The sequence below is a fragment of the Rhinatrema bivittatum genome, chromosome 19 (assembly GCF_901001135.1).
Source record: "Rhinatrema bivittatum chromosome 19, aRhiBiv1.1, whole genome shotgun sequence".
Lineage (NCBI taxonomy): Eukaryota > Metazoa > Chordata > Amphibia > Gymnophiona > Rhinatrematidae > Rhinatrema > Rhinatrema bivittatum.
In genome coordinates, this window is record NC_042633.1 from 32,386,243 (window position 1) to 32,403,001 (window position 16,759).

Consider the following 16,759-nt stretch of genomic DNA (forward strand, 5'->3'; position numbering starts at 1 on the left):
AGATCAGCCCTCCAGGAGACTGCTGTGAGCAATCCTGGATGAAACCCAGCAGACAGAATGTCAGCTGCTGAATGGGATTGAGCCGCTTCAGATTCACCTCACATTTTTGGCAATAGTCAAGTCAAATCACAGGTTGTGGTAGAGAATTCTTGGAGACTAGAGTCCAGCCAGTGTTTGCAGTGTGAACAGGACCAGGTTTTGACCCTTCACATTAGTATATCTTGTCCACTGGACTGTTAGCAAAATGCTTTTGCTCTAAAACTGCCTCGCCTCCTGGGATATATTTGTACCGGGAATGAAGGCACATTTTCTCTATGTCTGCTCCCTTACATCTTTTCAGTCTATGACCTTCTCCTCTATCATATTTTGTGATTGTTGGTATGCCTGGCAATTCGATCTAAATCGACAAGAGGAGGAAAGCAAACAAGCCAAGATCCTCAATTACCAGAGACCCACACTTTCTAAAATAAGAACAATTTGTGAATTTGTTTTCATAGCGGAAAGAATAAATTATGAATGCATGCGTCGTTTTGTGATAGTATTCTGTTTTGGAAGAACTCGGTGGCGTTAGCTCATACTAAGACACACACACACACATACGCACACAGACAGACAGACAGACAGACACACACACACACACACCCCCCACTATAGCATGCCTGGGAAGATATAGAAAGAACAGATGCGGTCCAGAGAGGGGCTACCAGAATGCTTCAGGGAGGATCTGTGCCAAAAGCCCTGTTAGATGAGACTTAAGGATCTCAATATCTATACCCTAAAGGAGAAGAGAGACAGAAAGGAGATGGCAGAGACATCCAGACACCTATCTTTTGGCCCAGCAATTTCCTTCTGTTCCCATGGGCTTCTAACTCAGTTGTAACTGGCTTCTGTTGGGCTACTGGACCATGAGGCTTTATTCACAACTGCCTGGGGATTTCCCAACTTACTTTTAGACCAGTCAAAGCAAGAATAATTATCCGACTCATCTACAGGGTTAAAACGAGTTTTACCCGCCCAAATCAACTATAAATTCCCTGCCCCTAGTAATGCTGAAAGTCTGCACGTCCTTCCATAAGGAATGCACTTTTAGCCACGCTGAGCAGAGGCGTTCCTTAGGTTGTGGGGGCGAGTAGACATGGAGGGCCTGATATCAAAAGCATTCACGCGCCTACTTTCAGTCTTCCAGTAGTGTACGTGTAAAAGTACGCCTACACATCTGCTCCCTGGCAGGCGGAAGCGCTCGGATGCGGCGGCAGGGGTACGCGCACTCCCACTGCTTTTCAAAGTGGACGTAATGCATGAAGCTCCACTTTGGAAACTCAGGCACAAGTCCGCGGGAATTTTCTAACAGGTGGCCTTCAGCCTTAGGCTTTGCACCAATGCAGGCAGTGTGGAAGTTGCCCGCTGCTGTGACAGTCCTCGGGCCAGGGTGCGGGGCCAGATTTCCCATTAACATAGTTAACATGCATAGTAATGATGGCAGAAAAGGATCAAATGGTCCATCCAGTCTGCCCAGCAAGCTTCTCATGGTAACATCTACTGCGCCGTGTAGGTCACCCCAGGTTTCTCTTAAGGGTAGTCCGTGCAGTTAACTCTAATCCTTATGATAAAGTTAGAAATATTTACAGTCATAAAACAAGCAACTGTCAAACCCAAAAAAAATCACTGCTAACAACATTTTTACTGAGTGAAGAGCCTTCCTGAAAATTCCAGCAATGCTGACCTGCTTTGCTTTTGGACTTGGCCATAGAAGCAGTCCTGTGCTTTTCCCCTTATGCCTGCATATCAGTACCCCCAGAGCGTAAAAACCAGGGCCCGTGTCGGTTGCTGTATGAATCCGATTCCTCTTTATTCCCCCCTCCCCTGCCATCAAAGCAGAAAGTTATGTTACAGTTTATTTATTTATTTAGACATTTTATATACCGTCGTTCCATGTAAAAGATCACAACGGTTTACAAAAGTAACATTAATAGTTATAAATCAACAAGTACTAACGGGTAACAGAGACAGCTTTCATAAATATGCATGGACATCTATCAGTCGAATTGTTCCTATACATTTGACTCAAGGTTTAATCATGGTCAAGGAGTAAAGAAAGTTAAAATAGAATAAAATAAAATAATATAACGGATTTCACATTTTAGTTATTACGTTGTATTGACTCCTTCCTTCTCTTCGTGCTTCAGTTAGTGTCTTTTGATTTTCTTGTTATTGTTTCTTTCTACATTCAGGTGTTTTAAGTTAGGTTATATGCATTTTTTAATAGCCATGTTTTTAGCTCAGTTTTAAATCTCTTTCTGTCTGTAATTAACATTAGTGTCTCAGGTAGAGAGTGTTCCATAGCTTTGGACCCGTTATGGAAAACACACAATGTCTTACTTGCATTGGGTGTGTGCTTTGTATTGTGGGAACAGTCAATAGTCCTTTATTTTGAGATCTTAGTGTTCGCTGAGGTGTGTATGGTTGTATCGTCACTCCTATCATACCAGTGTTACTGGAATTCATGATTTTGAATATTAGCGTTAATACCTTAAAATGTATTCGAGCTTGTACTGGCAGCCAGTACAGCGAGATCAGCGAGGGTGTAATGTGATCAAATTTCCTCGTTCCTAACAAAAGTCATGCTGAGGCATTTTGTAATAATTGTAACGGTTTTAATAGATATGTTGGAAGGCCGAGTAATAATGAGTTACAGTAGTCTAGGTTGAGGAAATTAGGGTTTGCAAGACAGTACAAAAGTCCTCGAATGTTAATAAAGGTTTCAATCGTTGTAATATTCGCAACTTGGCGTAACCTGTAGTAACTAATTTATTGATGTGCTTTTTCATCATAAGGTTCTCGTCAAGTTGGATACCTAGATCCCATACTTGATTTGATGGAGTAATTTGGAAATTGCCCAGGTCTAGAATCGGTGCTTTCACTTTCGAAGTGTTTTTGCTTAACAAATTGATTTCAGTCTTTTTGGTGTTTAATGTTAGTTTAGGTTGTGTTAGTTCCTGTTGTATTGCTTTCATATATGTTGAAAGTGTTGATACTGTATTTTCAATTGATTTGGAGAATGAAAAGTAAAACCGTATGTCATCAGCATATAAGAAGATGGTAATTCCTATTTCCACCAGTAATTTACACAGTGGGATCATATAGATATTGAATAGTGTTGCCGAGAGAGCTGAGCCTTGAGGGACACCTGTATCAATACTGAAAATATCAGAATCATGATGCAGTAGTGTTCTGGCTCAGGTAAAAATTCCATGTTTTATTATCCAGGCAGCTAAATCTTTTCCCCAATCAGTCCACATGACAAAGATTCTGTAAGTTTGAAATTATTTATTGTACAAGTAAATTCTACTTACAATTGTTGCATTTCAAACGCGAGCCCCAGGCAAGAATCTTAGGTAACTGGAGACAAGGTAGGAGAAGGGAGAATGGAATTTCTTGGGTTGCAAGGGTGAGAAGGTAAGAGGAATCTGAGGCTGATTTAGTCCTTAGAAGAAGGCGATAAAGGAAAGGTGAAACCCAATCCGTTTCAAGGGGTCACACAGAGCACTGCTACTTGGATGCAAGCATGGAGCAAAACTGAACTCTCGTCAAGAGCTGCTAAAGGAAACGCCCCCACAAGCTAGAGGCAGAGGTCAGGGTCCAATGGCAGCGAGCCTAAGAACCATGTAACACAGGGGGAGCACGAAGGGCAGTCCTTTGAAACTGTAAAGCACCCTGGAAAACTTAAGTTAGATTGAGTGGAATTCAAGCTCTCCTGATGGCGTGAGAACGTGGAGGGGGGAGAGGGCTTCTCTTAAAGGCAAAGGCTCACAGATTTTTATCATAGGTTACAAACAGTGCTTCAGTATTAAGAATCCTCAGAAAGGAGGACTGCACTAAACACAGTTAAGCTACAATATAGACAGATACAAACATGTACCCACTGCTGGGGACAGAACACTCCCCATCTGATATCGCAAGATACCACTATATCAGGTTTTATATCCTTATGCAACAGTGCAAAGATCACTATAACTGGGTCCTTCGAAGTTTGGGGAGGTTCACGATCATCTCGATCTCTCAGTCATCCAGGCGATGTCTTCTTCAAAGGGTTTCACCAAGCTGAAATGAGAAACAAACAACACAAAGAGAGAGTCTCTGAAGTGGACAACGGTCCACGGAATTCAAGACTCTTCATATGGCATGAGGAACACCACCTCATTGATGGGCCTGTAGAAGATCTTCGCTGTCCCTTGGTTCACAGTCTTTACTCAGTAGCGTCTCAGGTAGGGAGTGTTCCATAGCTTTGGACCCGCTATGGAAAACACACAATGTCTTACTTGCAGCAGGTGTGTGCTTTTTATTGTGGGAACAGTCAATAGTCCTTTATTTTGAGATCTTAGTGTTCGCTGAGGTGTGTATGGTTGTATCGTCACTCCTATCATACCAGTGTTACTGGAATTCTTGATATTGAATATTAGCGTTAATACCTTAAAATGTATTCGAGCTTGTACTGGCAACCAGTACAGAGAGATCAGCGAGGGTGTAATGTGATCAAATTTCCTCGTTCCTACCAAAAGTCTTGCTGAGGCATTTTGTAATAATTGTAACAGTTTTAATAGATATGTTGGAAGGCCGAGTAATAATGAGTTACAGTAGTCTAGGTTGAGGAAATTAATAAAGGTTTCAATCGTTGTAATATTCGCAACTTGGCGTAACCTGTAGTAACTAATTTATTGATGTGCTTTTTCATCGTAAGGTTCTTGTCATGTTGGATACCTAGATCCCGTACTTGATTTGGTGGAGTAATTTGGAACTTGCCCAGGTCTAGAATCGGTGCTTTCACTATCGAAGTGTTTTTGCTTAACCAAATGATTTCAGTCTTTTTAGTGTTTAATGTTAGTTTAAGTTGTGTTAGTTCCTGTTGTACTGCTTTCATATATGTTGAAAGTGTTGATACTGTATTTTCAATTGATTTGGAGAATGAAAAGTAAAACTGTATGTCATCAGCATATAAGAAGATGGTAATTCCTATTTCCACCAGTAATTTACACAGTGGGATCATATAGATATTGAAAAGTGTTGCCGAGAGAGCTGAGCCTTGCGGGACACCTGTATCAATATGGAAAAGTATCAGAATCATGATGCAGTAGGCATGTTCGATTTATGAAGTTTTATTTTTAGCTATCTTATTTCTTTTCTATTGCTATGAAGTAAATTGTAATTTTCTGATTTTATTTATTCTTTTATTTAACCCTTTTCCCTGGTTCTGATTGTAACTATGTAAACCGTTGTGATGGTATTTCTGAACAGCAGTATAGAAAAACAAACAAATAAATAAATATAAATAAATAATCGTGGTTGCCTAATTTGACTTGGAATGTTCTATTAGATTGAAAGGAGCAGAACCATCTGAGAACACAGCCGTTGAGCCCAATGTTGCTCTGCTGTTGGCACAGAAGGCTATGTTCCACAGTATCAATGGCGGCTGTTAGGTCGATTAACACTAGAAAATAAGAATCATCAGCATCAAGCCCTCATAAAACAGAGTCTGTTAGTGAGAGGAGTAATGTTTCAGTTGATTGATTTTTTTCTAAATCCAAATTGATTTGGGAAGAGAATATCTTGGTCTTCCAGATGATGTACAAGTTGGTATAACACTGCTTTTTCCAGTATTTTTGAGAGAAATGACTGGTTGGATATTGGATGATAGTTGTCCCAATCATCGATTCTACCCATTTTATTTTTTTTGAATTGGCTTTATTACTGCTTTTTTTTAACCCATGTGGAATGATTCCTTCTGAGAGACAGTGATTAATTAAGGATGTATTTGTCAGAGTGATAACTCTGCATACCTGTTTCAAGGAACTGGGAGGAATGGGATCACGTGGATGGATGGCAGGATTAATTTTAGCAATTATTTGATCTATTTCGAGTGCACGCACTCTGTCGAACATGGACCACGTAACCTGGCAGTGTGGATCTTCTGGTACTTTTGTAGTAGAATTGATTGGGAACTGAGTTTTCAACTTATTGATTTTGTTTAAAAATGTCGTATATTCATTGCAGATGACCTTTGAGACGTTGTAGTTTCTCGAGATAGAAGATAATGGGTCTTTAATTAAATTTTTTACAACACCAGAGAGCAATTTAGAATCTGTGAATTTGTTTTGCATAGTAATTTTTTTTTTGTTTTATTGGGTTAGTGCATGGAATTTTGTTAGGAGAGATTAATATTTTCCTAGGGATTCAGATGACTGGCGTTTTTGCCATTGTTTCTCTAATTTTCTAAGGTTCTGTTTAGTGTGTCGTAGATCATCATTGTACCAGGGCTTCGTGGTTTAGCGGTATTCCTTTCTTTGTTAATAGTTTTCGTCTGGACAGGACTGAGGTTTTCAGCTATGTCATTTCCAATCTTATCCCAGGAGTCAAATGCGGAGGGGGCGTTGGCTTGATTTAGTTTATGTAGCTTATTTTCTATTGTTTCTGCAAGTATCTCCACGTCTATCTTCTTCCTGAAGGTAAAGGTTTGATTATTATTTATACTTTTGTGAGTTGGGTTGAGGAAGGTTATTTCTGCCTTTATTAATTGATGATCAGACCAGGGCAATATTGTGTGAGCAGTGTTGATTAGAGAGTTACTGGTATTGGCGAAAATTAGGTCTAGAATATGTTCTGCACTATGATTTGCTTTAGAAACAGATTGGGACGACCCCAAAGCATCCATTGTCTCTAAAAATGTTTCACAGGCTATGGTTCTCAGTGTTTTATCTACATGGAGGTTAAAGTCTCCTAATATGAATGTAGAATCTGCACCTTTATACTCCGCAATGAAATTTAAGATCTGCAAAGGTCTCCCAGATATTCCATCTATATGAACTGCACACTTAAGTGAGGTAAGGGAAAGAGCCATATCGAGTGCAGGAACTCTCTGCCTTGTGAATTAAGACTGCAAAGAGATTTTCTGGGATTAAAGAAACATTTAAAAACCTGGCTGTTCAAACAGGCCTGGGAGAGCATTATTCTAACTGAATGAGCTATCAGAATTATGATAATGTAAGGAGAAAAATGTTGAATAGAAAATAATAAATGAATGAGGTCGTTTCTTACTCTATTAGTTTGAAATTATGAAATGTTTTCAATTGTCTTAATTTTTTATTTACCAATAATTTGTCTATTATGTCACCAATAATTTAAATCTATTTTTAATGATTGTTTTATTCAATTGATTTTAATATTTTATCATGTTTTATTTTTGTTGTAAACTGTTGTGATTGATAACAGAAAAATGGTATATAAATATAATAATAAATAAATGATGAGATAGACTTATTGGCAACTCAGAGACCTTAAGGAAGGAGGATAACCAATGGGTTAGTGCTATACCAGGGTATAAATTATATCACAATGATAGATTGGATCAACTTGGCGGCGGGGTGGTGCTTTACATTAGGGATGGCATAGAGTCCTAACAGGACTCATGTCCTGTAGGAGACCAAATGCACTTGTAACCCCGCCCTGCCCATGTATGTAAAACGATGGAATGGGACTTCCTTGTTGTAAGGGTCCTCCTCATCCAAATTTATTTTGTGGTTTCTCATAATGGTCATGCAGATGGTGGAGTGGACCTCGTTGATGACAGCTTGATTTAAAAAAACAAACCAAAAAAACCCAGCTCTTTTCTCCATCATACTGTTAGAATAGGAAGGAACCTCTCTCAATGGTTCTGACACACCCCCCCACCCCCCCATCCTACCGCCATCCACTCTTGTAGCTGCCTAAATAATGGGAACTGAGACATTGTATTTAAATTCTAACACCATCAACTTTACTATCTGGAATATGCAGCCAGCCAAAACTATTTTCATGGACAAGTTTGTTTTACAAAGTTGTTAGTGAACAGTGACAGAATTATGGGCTTCCCTAACAGTTACTACCTCACATAGTTAACATTTGGGGACATTATGGGATACATCCCACCACAGGTGATACATTGCAGATCAGTATTCTTACTGCTGACCATGAGAATCAACATCATTCCCTTCTTCACTACCTTTTCTTTCTTATTGAAACTCTCATCCAATAGGGACCAAATGCCTCTCAGAAATATCTTATTTATTCCATTGACCTCAGGCCTCTCCCCTTGAGGAGAAGTGCCCTGCAGAGTCCCACTCCCATTTGGAAGGTCCCTGTGTCTCCTAGCCTCCAGGCTGGGTACACCAGTCGATCACATGCCTGGAGGCCCCCATAGCAAGGAGAGAAAAAGCCCACAAAACCCCACACTTTTATATCTCCCACTTCAACTGGGCCACCCAATCAGGAAGCCCCAATAATTTAAAAGGCTAAAGGGGTTAGGGCTGTTCAGCTTGGAGAAGAGATGGCTGAGGGAGGATATGATAGAGGTCTTGAACGAGTAGATGTGAAACAGTTATTTACGCTTTCAGATAATATAAGGACTAGGGGGCATACCATGAAGTTAGCAAGTAGCACATTTAAATAGCCACTGCTATTACTAGCAATAGTAACATGGAATAGACTTTGTTTTTGGGTACTTGCCAGGTTCTTATGGCCTGGATTGGCCACTGTTGGAAACAGGATGCTGGGCTTGATGGACCCTTGGTCTGACCCAGTATGGCATGTTCTGATGTTTTTAACTTATTGGAGAAAATTCTTTTTCACTCAACACACAATTAAACTCTGGAATTTCTTGCCAGAGGATGTGGTTAGTGCAGTTAGTGTAGCTGGTTTTAAAAAAGGTTTGGATAAGTTCTTGGAGAAGTCCATTAACTGTTATTAATCAAGTTGACTTAGGGAATGGCCACTGCTATTACTGGCATCAGTAGCATGGGATCTACTTAATGTTTGAGTACTTGCCAGGTAATTGTAACCTGGATTGGCCACTGTCGGAAACAGGATGCTGGGATTGATGGACCCTTGGTCTGACCCAGTATGGCAATTTCTTATGTTCTTAATTTCAGGAAACAGACCTACATTTCTCCATTAACACATTATCACAAGTCACTGAATGCTCACAAACCTAAAATGCCATCAAGTGGTCATCTAGTCGTATTACATGCACAAACATTTCAACATTTCCCAGAAAAACCAAACACATTAGTCTCCCCTACCCAGAGGTTCTGTATGCCCCCTAAGCTCACAAAAGGGCAGTGGAGTGGACACGCAGGAAGGATTGGAGAGAATGAGACGGGATTTAAGGAAACTGGAAGAGTGGTCGAAGATATGGCAGCTGAGATTCAATGCCAAGAAGTGCAAAGTAATGCATATGGGGAATGGAAATCCGAAAGAACTGTATTTGATGGGGAGGTGAAGGGCTGATGTGCACGGAGCAGGAGAGAGACCTTGGGGTGATAGTGTCTAACGATCTAAAGTTGGCGAAACAATGCGACGAGGCGATAGCAAAAGCCAGAAGAATGCTGGGCTGCATAGAGAGAGGAATATCGAGTAAGAAAAGGGAAGTGATTATCCCCTTGTACAGGTCCTTGGTGAGGCCTCACCTGGAGTACTGTGTTCAGTTCTGGAGACCGTATCTACAAAGAGACAGAGACAAGATGGAAGCGGTACAGAGAAGGGCGACCAGAAAGGTGGAAGGTCTTCATCGGATGTTCATAGAGGAGAGATTGAAGAATCTGAATATGTACTCCCTGGAGGAAAGGAGGAGCAGGGGTGATATGATTCAGACCTTCAGATACTTGAAAAACTTTAACGATCCAAAGACAACGACAAACCTTTTCCGCCAGAAAAAAATCAGCAGAACCAGGGGTCACGAGCTGAGGCTCCAGAGAGGAAGACTAAGAACCAATGTCAGGAAGTATTTCTTCACGGAAAGGGTGGTGGATGCTTGGAACGCCCTTCCGGAGGAAGTGGTGAAGTCCAAAACTGTGAAGGACTTCAAAGGGGCGTGGAATAAACACTGTGGATCCATCAAGTCTAGAGGGCGTGAATAAAGTGGAGGCAGCAAAACACTGCACGGAGCGGCAGTAGCCACAGAGGCATTCACGGAGCGGGATGCCAGTGGCCAGTAGTTATTGTTCCACCTTCACGGAGCGGAAGGATGGAGGGCTGCTATCTCCAAAAAAAAAATAAAAAAAACAAACAAAAAATAATAACAGGGGTGGGTAAGAGTATGGGCAAGGGGGTGGCCTGCTTGTTACAGCGGTTGCTACCCCTAATTGAGCTGGACGTTCACTTGGATGCAGATACGGCGCTGCTCTCTAAATTGGTGGTGGGGTGGGAGGGGAATTTGGGCTGGAGGGTACTGGAAGCCAATAGTAACAGGTGGGAGAGAGAAAAAGGGAAATAAAATGGATAAAGTGCGTAGCTTGCTGGGCAGACTGGGATGGGCCGTTTGGTCTTCTTCTGCCGTCATTTCTATGTTTCTATGTTAAATATTTGGTTGTCTCTCTACACACAGTATAATCTTTAGGGTGGAAATTCCATGTGTGATGAGGCAGGGTACAGCAGTGGGGTTATACTATTGTGCACCTGGCCAAAATTGACAGACGGACGATGAATTGCTAACGGAAATTAGGGAAGCTAGCCAATTTTAGCAAAACGGTAATAATGGAAGATTTCAATTACCCCAATATTATCCTGATATTGACTGGGTAAAAGTTGCATCAGGACGTGCTAGGGAGGTGAAGTTTCTAGATGAAATAATGACTCCTTCATGGAGCAGCTGGTCTAGGAACTGATAAGAGAGGGAGCTATTTTAGACCTAATTTTAGTGGAACACAGGATTTGGTGTAGGAGGTAACAGTAATGGGAGCGCTTGGCAACAGTGATCATAATGTGATCAAATTTGACTTAATGCCTCGAGGGAGGACATTCAGTAAATCTACTATTCTAGCATTCTGCTTTCAATAGGGAGACTGATAAAATGAGGATACAAAAAATAAAAAACCCCTAAAAGGTGCAGTTACGAAGGTTAAGAGTTTACATCAGGCACGGACACTGTTGTGCCTGAAGATTGGAGGGTGGCCAATGTGACACCCCTGAGAAAACTGGGATAGGAGGCGATGTCCTGTTGTGGACTTGCAAACTGGTTAAGAGACAGGACCGAACCCCAAGACGCTCCATCTTGGAGTGAATTTCTTTTGCCGCTGCCTTCCGTTGTCTGCCGTTCAATTGCAGCGCCCAACCCTAGGCTGCTCGGATCATTTATGAGTTTCCAGGGTGGGTCTGTAACAAAATTTCTACTAAATTACAAGTATAGCACATCTAGAATACACCCCAGTCTAATTGTCGGGGGACCAAATCAATGAAACTGATCAGATTCATTTTACATAATCTCCCCACCATGTAGGAAATGTGAAGACTGGAAAAGCACAGTAACACAAAATTAAACATTGAGTAAATAACTACGTGACTGCATGGTAAATGTCTCCTTATATCCACAGATGGACAAACCACGACCACCGCAGCACCCACGACCACCGCAGCACCCACGACCACCGTAGCACCCACGACCACCGCTGCAGCCACGACCACTGCAGCACCCACGACCACTGCAGCACCCACGACCACCGCTGCAGCCACGACCACCGCTGCAGCCACAACTACAGCAGCAGCCACGACCACCGCTGCAGCCACGACCACCGCAGCACCCACGACCACTGCTGCAGCCACGACCACCGCAGCACCCACGACCACTGCTGCAGCTACTACGACTGCAGCAGCCACGACCACTGCTGCAGCCACTACGACCGCAGCAGCCACGACCACCGCTGCAGCTACGACGACCACAGCAGCCACGACGACCACAGCAGCCACAACCACCACAGCAGCCACAACCACCACAGCAGCTACAAGCACCACAGCAGCTACAAGCACCACAGCAGCCACGACCACCACAGCAGCCACAACCACCACAGCAGCTACAAGCACCACAGCAGCCACAACCACTACAGCAGCCACAACCACCACAGCAGCTACAAGCACTACCTCTACCAATACAGCAACTACAGACTCCTCCACTAGTACTGGAACAACAGGTACCGGAACAACAGGTACTGGAACGACTGGTACCGGAACAACAGGTACTGGAACGACTGGCACTGGAACGACTGGCACTGGGACCACTGGCACTGGGACCACTGGCACGGGAACGACTGGCACAGGAACCACTGGTACTGGAACGACTGGTACTGGAACGACTGGCACTGGGACCACTGGTACCGGAACAACTGGCACTGGGACCACTGGCACTGGGACGACTGGCACGGGAACAACTGGTACTGGGACAACTGGTACTGGAACGACTGGCACTGGAACGACTGGCACTGGGACGACTGGCACTGGGACAACTGGCACGGGAACGACTGGCACAGGAACGACTGGCACTGGGACGACTGGCACTGGGATGACTGGCACGGGAACGACTGGCACTGGGACGACTGGCACGGGAACGACTGGCACGGGAACGACTGGCACGGGAACAACTGGCACTGGGACGACTGGCACGGGAACAACTAGCATCAGGACAGCCAGCACTAGGACAGTCTACACCAGGACAGCCCTCATCAAGACTACCAAAACCTCTGGAAGTGGCAGTAAGTTGCTGTCTTCATTTCTGACTTACTTCCTGTTTCCTAATTTCCTTTCGGTGGCGAAGCAAGGTCAGATTCTGCTGCTGCTGGGAGTCAATGGCCGCTCTATCCATCCTTTCCCACTCGCTTTGCTCTTCTCTCTGTCCCAGTACAAAATCCAGCCACGGCAGGAGGTTTATCTTCCTCTGGCTGGTTCCTCTCCTCTTCAAATCCTGCCTCTGAGACTCGTCTCTTCCCCTGTAGCAGGTGCTGTCAGGTAATAATCAGGTTTGGCTCTGCCGGGACTCTGGACTTCCCTCGCCACGGTGTAATTATATACAAGTGCAGTGATGCATTATCTTTGTTCAGTGCTTATGAGCCTCAATGGCACTCTGGGCCTGTGGTCCTAATTATGATTCTCCTCGTCTTTCCTTTGCAGCTGCTGGGGATGAATTGCCAGGCTGGGCTATTGCTCTGATTACCCTGAGTTCAATACTGGGCTTCATTCTCTTGGTCTTCTTCTGCTTTTGGGTAAGTAATCAGGCGGGCAGGGGTTGTTGTGGTCGAAGGGGGTGGAAGCAGTGGGGAGGGGGGAGGGGGGATCCATCCTGCTCCGTCACCGAATGCGACCTTGTGGAGCTCGCCTGATCTTGAGAACAGGCCCGATAATTCTGGCGTCTTCTCCGGGCAACATGAGGGGGAAGCGCGGGGCTCCCACGATGAGACACGAGGCCCCGCCGTGCCATGGCTGACAGATGTCCTCTTCTGACGTTTTCAGCTTCTAGGTGGTAAGCGCGCAAGGCAGGAGCGGTGCGGCACTTACTTCCCGCACCTGGCCTTCGGGAGGGGCGACTGCCGGAGGCCCTCCGGGCCCTCCTTCGCACCTGACTGCGGCCGGATGTCTGGGATCACGCTCGACGAGGCGGGCGGAGCTGACTGTGGAAACCAGCCCAGGCCCACCTGCAATCGCTTTTAAGGTAATCGCTTCGGGCAGCCTTTGACGGAGAAAATGAAGAAATCCGCCCACCCTGGTCAAGGAACGACGTCAGGAGTTCGGAGTCGGGGACGCGCAACGCCCTGATTTTACGGAAAACTTTAGCTTTCTGTTAGAAAAGAAAAAAAAAAAAAAAAGATGAACACTTTGCTTTCTCTACAGTATTGTTATTTATTCACAGTGTTTGAAATAGGGGTGCAGCATGGACCTGGTCGCATGGAGGTGGAAGAGACGGTTATTAGAGCAGATAATTATGAATTATTAGAGCAGATAATTATGAGCCCGGGGCACTCCTAGAAGGCAAAAGCTAATCTCCAAAAAGTCATCCATTCCCAGTCACAGCCAACGGCCCCGGGGGGGGGGTGGGCCGTGACCCAACCAAAATCCGCCCCTTCCTACAGAATCGCCGCGTTCAATCCGGGGCCGCGTCGTGGCAGGAGGAAAAAAGGCGAGCGGAGGGGCGCCGCCGCCTCCCATAAGCTCTGGGCGCAGCCGCCAAGCGGTTCGGAGCAGCAGTGGGGACGCGGCCTCGGGCACCGCAGCTCTCCTTCGTCCCAAAGCGGGGGGGGGGGGGGGGGCGGCATCCGTAATCCCTGGTTCTGTTCATTGAAATTAAGACCGCAGGTCCCGTTAACGGCTCGGGGCGGGGGAGTTCTGCAGAAATCCAAGCTTGGCTCGGAATCTCCCTCCCGGGGGGGGGGGTCCAAACTTTGTGAGTAAGGCTCCTAAACTGGCTCTGGGCCCAGCATCTGAAATTAGGAGCCTAATTCCACCAGATGCCTAAAATTTAGGCTCCCTAAGTTTTGGTGAGCTTTCAGCGAATTCCCAGCCACGGACAGTGGCCACAAATCGCAGTGCGGTCACACCGTGATCGAGTTCCTTCCCAGTTCCCCCGCTCCATTTTTCCTGCAGGTTATACCCCCCCCCTCTACCACCTGTTTATGCTGCTTCAGTCTCTGCACAGCTGTTATGTATTTAAGGAAGTGTGAATTGTGCTTTTGTAATATGTATAATTTAAATCATGATTCTGTAGGTTAACTAGGTCTCTAAAATAAATAACTTGATATGTGATTATTTGTATTGTTTCACTTAAAACTACATCTAACATATTTCTATTGAAAATCTGTGCATGTGTGTGTGTGTGTGGGGAGGGGGGGGTCGGATTGCATAGCTTCATTAACGTTTACAGAGAAGCGCAGCTCCCGAAACAGCATTCGTTTTACAGGCGAACGAATACACAGCTGAGCAATCAAATACGGGGCCTTGCTTACTGAGCATATTTCCCATAAACACAAAACAGGGGAAATCCCTTTAGTAAATAAGCCCCCTCCCCCTCCCCACATAATCTGAACCGTCTCATTCATGTCATCATAAAATATGTGAAACATCAGGAGAGGCAAGCTTTCTCTTGAACTAGTAAAGCAAGCCCTCCTTCCCCAGCTCTGAATGTGTAATCCTGGGGATGCGGATGGGCCATATGGGCTTTATCTGCTGTCAGGTTTCTGTGTTTCAAGTATAAGGAATCTCCTCTTCCTCCCCTACCCCCCCCCCCATAATTTACCTTCTGTTTGGGGTATAGTGCGCAAGATGGGTTTGCGTGAGGGGCTAGACCCGGCCATTAAAATGTGGATATGTTTGGGAAGCGTTTGGTTGTTTTATACTGCAGTACTGCTGAATGACCACTGGATGGCATTCTAGGAGAGGGAGAGCTGTAGTGTAATCTGATCACATGCTGTGGGGAAAATAGTGTGCATCTTCCCTTACGTACTTGGGCTTTTATGATTGGGTAATAACTATTTAGCAGGATCTATAAAGATGGGAAAAGTCCCAGGCGATGGAGTGCCCCCAGTGTGTCCCTTAGGGTGCACTGGTCCAGGGAACCTGCACCTGTGAAAAAATGTTGTGGAGATCTTTAAGGACAGTCGAAGATCATGGAAGTGTGAGTTGCATGGGGTCCCTTTTGGATATGAATTTTGAAATGGATGTGCTGAAGTGTAAACCCCATTCCTGACATAGAGTTTGGCTATAAGAGCGTTAGAAGGAAGTTGGGAGTTTGGATTAACAATCATCTTGGGTTCAAAGACATACAGTAATGGTGTTAGCAGGGGATGCAATTATTATGTTCCTAGAAGTATCCAGTTCGTAAATGGAATTACCCAGCTGTGAGGCCCATGAAATTCTGATATTTTTAGTGGTTACCTGTGTAACATTCTTTCACATCGATGTAGAGTATATGGTTGCTGGATGACTCGTCCAGAGAATAAAGTTCAGGTTTGGTGTTTGAAACATGGTGTTGGTTTCCCTACCTTTGGTAGCACTATTGAAATGCATGTAAAACCTAACTCCCAAGGAAGATGGAGGTTAAAAAGCATGCTACCATTTAAGTGAAATACAGCAGAGAAAAAAAGAGGACAATGCCGCTGTGTAACATGAGCTGCCTGTCCAGGAAACTTAGAATGAGATTGAAAAGGTTGCCAGACCTCTTACTGTGAAGGTGCTTAAATGAATAGATGAATCAGAGACTCAGGTAGGGGGTTTGCATGTCACAGCCTCCTGTACTACTGTTGATAACTTGCAGTGAAATATCACTTTAAATCAAAGGATAGAAAAATCCTAAATTACAGAACTATGACTGTAAAAGTCCTACATTGGGAAATTCTGAATGAGAGAGGGATTTATGAGAGAAATGTACTGAAAAAAGTCCTAGGAAGCAAACAGATTCTCACCCTAACAAGGGGTGTCAGATCCTTGGGTACCCAGTTCTCAGACAACAGAAAAAAAAATCCAGGCAGAATGGAAGAGTATGCACACATTATCTTTCCATGATCCTGCCTGAGTCTTGGCCTTTTGGCTGAGAGAAGGTGACCCATCCAGGTTGGGTAACAGCGAATGACTAGCCATGAGCTTGCGGAGAGCCTGAATCACTGAACGCTAAACAAGCCATGAGCCTAGTGGAGATGTAAATCCAAGTAAGGGAAAGCCCTTCTATTAAGGGAGAAGAGCTGAAGGACAGCCATAGATTTATGGAGGTGGAGCAGTCCCCCAGGAGGAAGGAGACCCCAGCGGCAAATTGGGAGGTGACCCTGAGTCCCCCTTGAGCAAGAGGACCCCAACAACAGATTGAGCGGTCTGCCAGGAGGATGTGAACCCTAGTGGCAGATCGAGTGGTCCCCCAGGAAGAAGGGGACCCCAGTAGTTGCAGGTCCAGATGTGCAGTTGGGTTCCCCAGGAGGGTATGGAC

The 16,759-nt window shown here is 44.5% G+C and overlaps 1 protein-coding gene across 1 annotated transcript; it reads left to right on the top strand.

Moving 5' to 3' along the window:
• Window positions 1-5,934: 5,934 nt before the first annotated feature.
• On the top strand, window positions 5,935-14,102 carry LOC115080367 (putative per-hexamer repeat protein 5). Its single transcript, XM_029584511.1, has 4 exons — window positions 5,935-5,968; window positions 11,397-12,548; window positions 12,964-13,055; window positions 13,303-14,102. The coding sequence occupies exons 1-4, from the start codon at window positions 5,935-5,937 to the stop codon at window positions 13,498-13,500; spliced, it is 1,476 nt and encodes a 491-aa protein (XP_029440371.1). The 3' UTR covers window positions 13,501-14,102.
• Window positions 14,103-16,759: the final 2,657 nt, after the last annotated feature.